The sequence below is a fragment of the Choristoneura fumiferana genome, chromosome 4, assembly GCF_025370935.1.
Source record: "Choristoneura fumiferana chromosome 4, NRCan_CFum_1, whole genome shotgun sequence".
Lineage (NCBI taxonomy): Eukaryota > Metazoa > Arthropoda > Insecta > Lepidoptera > Tortricidae > Choristoneura > Choristoneura fumiferana.
The window spans coordinates 20,489,981-20,492,217 of NC_133475.1; the positions used below are offsets into that span (position 1 = coordinate 20,489,981).

At 33.8% G+C, this 2,237-nt stretch overlaps 1 protein-coding gene across 1 annotated transcript; it reads left to right on the forward strand.

Moving 5' to 3' along the window:
• The first annotated feature begins 802 nt into the window (after window positions 1-802).
• Window positions 803-1,831, forward strand: LOC141427111 (uncharacterized). The gene is made up of 2 exons (XM_074086344.1): window positions 803-1,086; window positions 1,158-1,831. The coding sequence occupies exons 1-2, from the start codon at window positions 939-941 to the stop codon at window positions 1,355-1,357; spliced, it is 348 nt and encodes a 115-aa protein (XP_073942445.1). The 5' UTR covers window positions 803-938; the 3' UTR covers window positions 1,358-1,831.
• Window positions 1,832-2,237: the final 406 nt, after the last annotated feature.

The following is a 2,237-nucleotide window of genomic DNA, read 5'->3' on the forward strand; positions in this document are numbered from 1 at the left end:
TCAATACGTCAAAATGAGATTACGGGACTTTGTTATCTAAATCTGCAATTGAATCGTTTTACCAGTTTATCATCTAGTAGTAAGACTAGTGAAGTTATTCTTGAACATTTCTTTTTAACTTATTAATTACATTCAAAACATAAACAAGGTTGTTTTAATCTATATCAATTTAAATATGAAAATTGATAATATTAATGAGGTTAGAAATTTAAATCGATAACACAATGGAATCGACTCTCGGGTTCGGCGACTTTTATTTAAGTATCTGGCAATGCATCTTCCACTTTTTTATTTTATTGTACACAAGATGTACACTCTGACAAATCTTAATATACGTAGGTGACGTTTGTATGAAGGCGCCTATCCACAGATCTATCCTATATCCTATCCTAGCCTATCTTAATGTTTTTCTCAACTCAAAATGTAAACTAAAAATTGCAAATAAAAATATAGCAGATTTCACGGCAAACTGTTAAAAGTGAAGTTATGTAAAGAAAGTAAGAGCGTTAGTTCAGTTTTTGTCACGTTCATTATGATTTGTCACACATACTGTACTGAACCAGAAAGTTCCAACGTTTAAACAGTGTTCTCAAACACTCCTAGTTCAAGTAGATAATGGCAACTTTCGAACAGAAAATCGAAATTACCTATCTTATTTTTGACTTATAAACGCTTTTATTAAGATCTTGATGCTATTCAAATATGTAAAAAAACTGCAAAACACAGAGTTCTGAATAAAACAAAATTAATGCAGTTCTTAACTACTCAAACTCCGCTATAGTCAAGTGTCAGTGTCATCTGTCATTGTCTGTCATACCGTGTCATTTTGTTTGCGACGCACGAGCACGACGTTATTTCAAAAACTGTTTTTTCTATATTGTTACTGGGACTCACGCACTTTTTTATATTAGAAACCAAGTGATTTCCCAAAGTTAACGATGGCACCTCGTGAAACTCGTGAAAGTGCAAAAGCGACACCCAAGGTTCAACGTAGTGTCTCAAAGACTAAAGTTAAGGCGTCTCCAATACCGACTATCAAAAAGTCAGTGGTTACAAGAAAGCTTGTGGAAGCAACTCCAATTAAAGGTACGCATTATATTCGAGACCGGAAACAGTAAATAAAACTTCCAATATCTTGAACGTATTTTTAATTACAGTGAACAACAAAACACCGAAATCTCGAACTGCAGTCTCAGCTACTCCGAGGCCCAAGGAAACCAAGCCTGCTGCGCCCAGCAGTGTCACCAGAAGCGCCAAGAAGGTTCGGAAACTAAAGAAAGCCCACTCTGGAGTCCCGGTGCCCGCTAAAATGTTACAAATGATGGGGAAACAACTACATGCAGTAGGGACTGTATAAAACTAGAATTTAGAATATTTTATAAGTTTTTCATAGTTTTATGTTATTTTTAAGTCATTTTACTCTTACCACTTCCTTGTCAACTCAAATAGGCTAAATTTCCAATGCTTTCAGGTGCGTAAAATTCTTTTTATTTAAGCTCAATCAGTGTGATGTGAGTGTGGGAGATCCCAGGGTCTTTTAAAAAGGTGTCACAAAAAATATGACTAAGAATTTACTCATAACTATAATAAAAAAATACTGCACTTTAATGGCATGCAGTGCATCAATTCCAGGGTGTGCAGTACCAGCTGCCTACCATGAAATTACCCACTGCATGCGATTGCGGCAGCTCAATGCAAAAAGTAAACAAACACCAATTTACTCTATATTTACTAAACTATATTGACAGTGGTTGGAAAGTGGCAAGACAATTTTTTCTATTTCTCTACCTTACTTGCAGTACCCAAGTTACATAAAGGTATAATGCACAAACGGTTTTATAAATAAAAAAAAAGCTGTACAGCTTTTAATGTTTCTAACTGATTAGGCACAGATATGGGCAAAATTAGTATTATTTCAGACCAGAAAGATTTTATAGTTATTATTACAACTGCCAGATAAATGTGACAAATTATTGTTAAAATTACTTTGATGTTTTGATGATATTAGACATAGATTTTAATCAATAATTGGTGGCATTAAAGTCCCAGTTGTAATAATAGTGTTTTTTTTTATTTATTTTTCATATCTGAAAAGTAAAAAAAAACGGCTCTTTCTTTATTGAAAGTGTTATAGCACTTTTGCAAACAAATTTAAATGAAGTGAGGCCTTCTCCATGGAATGCCAATTTTGTTCTGCTGTTTACTGACTAGACTGTTACTTACATGATACCTAAATG

Coding starts and splice junctions, on each gene's coding strand:
- LOC141427111 (XM_074086344.1), top strand. CDS start 939: ATGGCACCTCGTGAAACTCGTGAAAGTGCAAAAGCGACACCCAAGGTT. Junction 1,087..1,157: donor GGAAGCAACTCCAATTAAAG/GTACGCATTATA, acceptor TTTTAATTACAG/TGAACAACAAAACACCGAAA.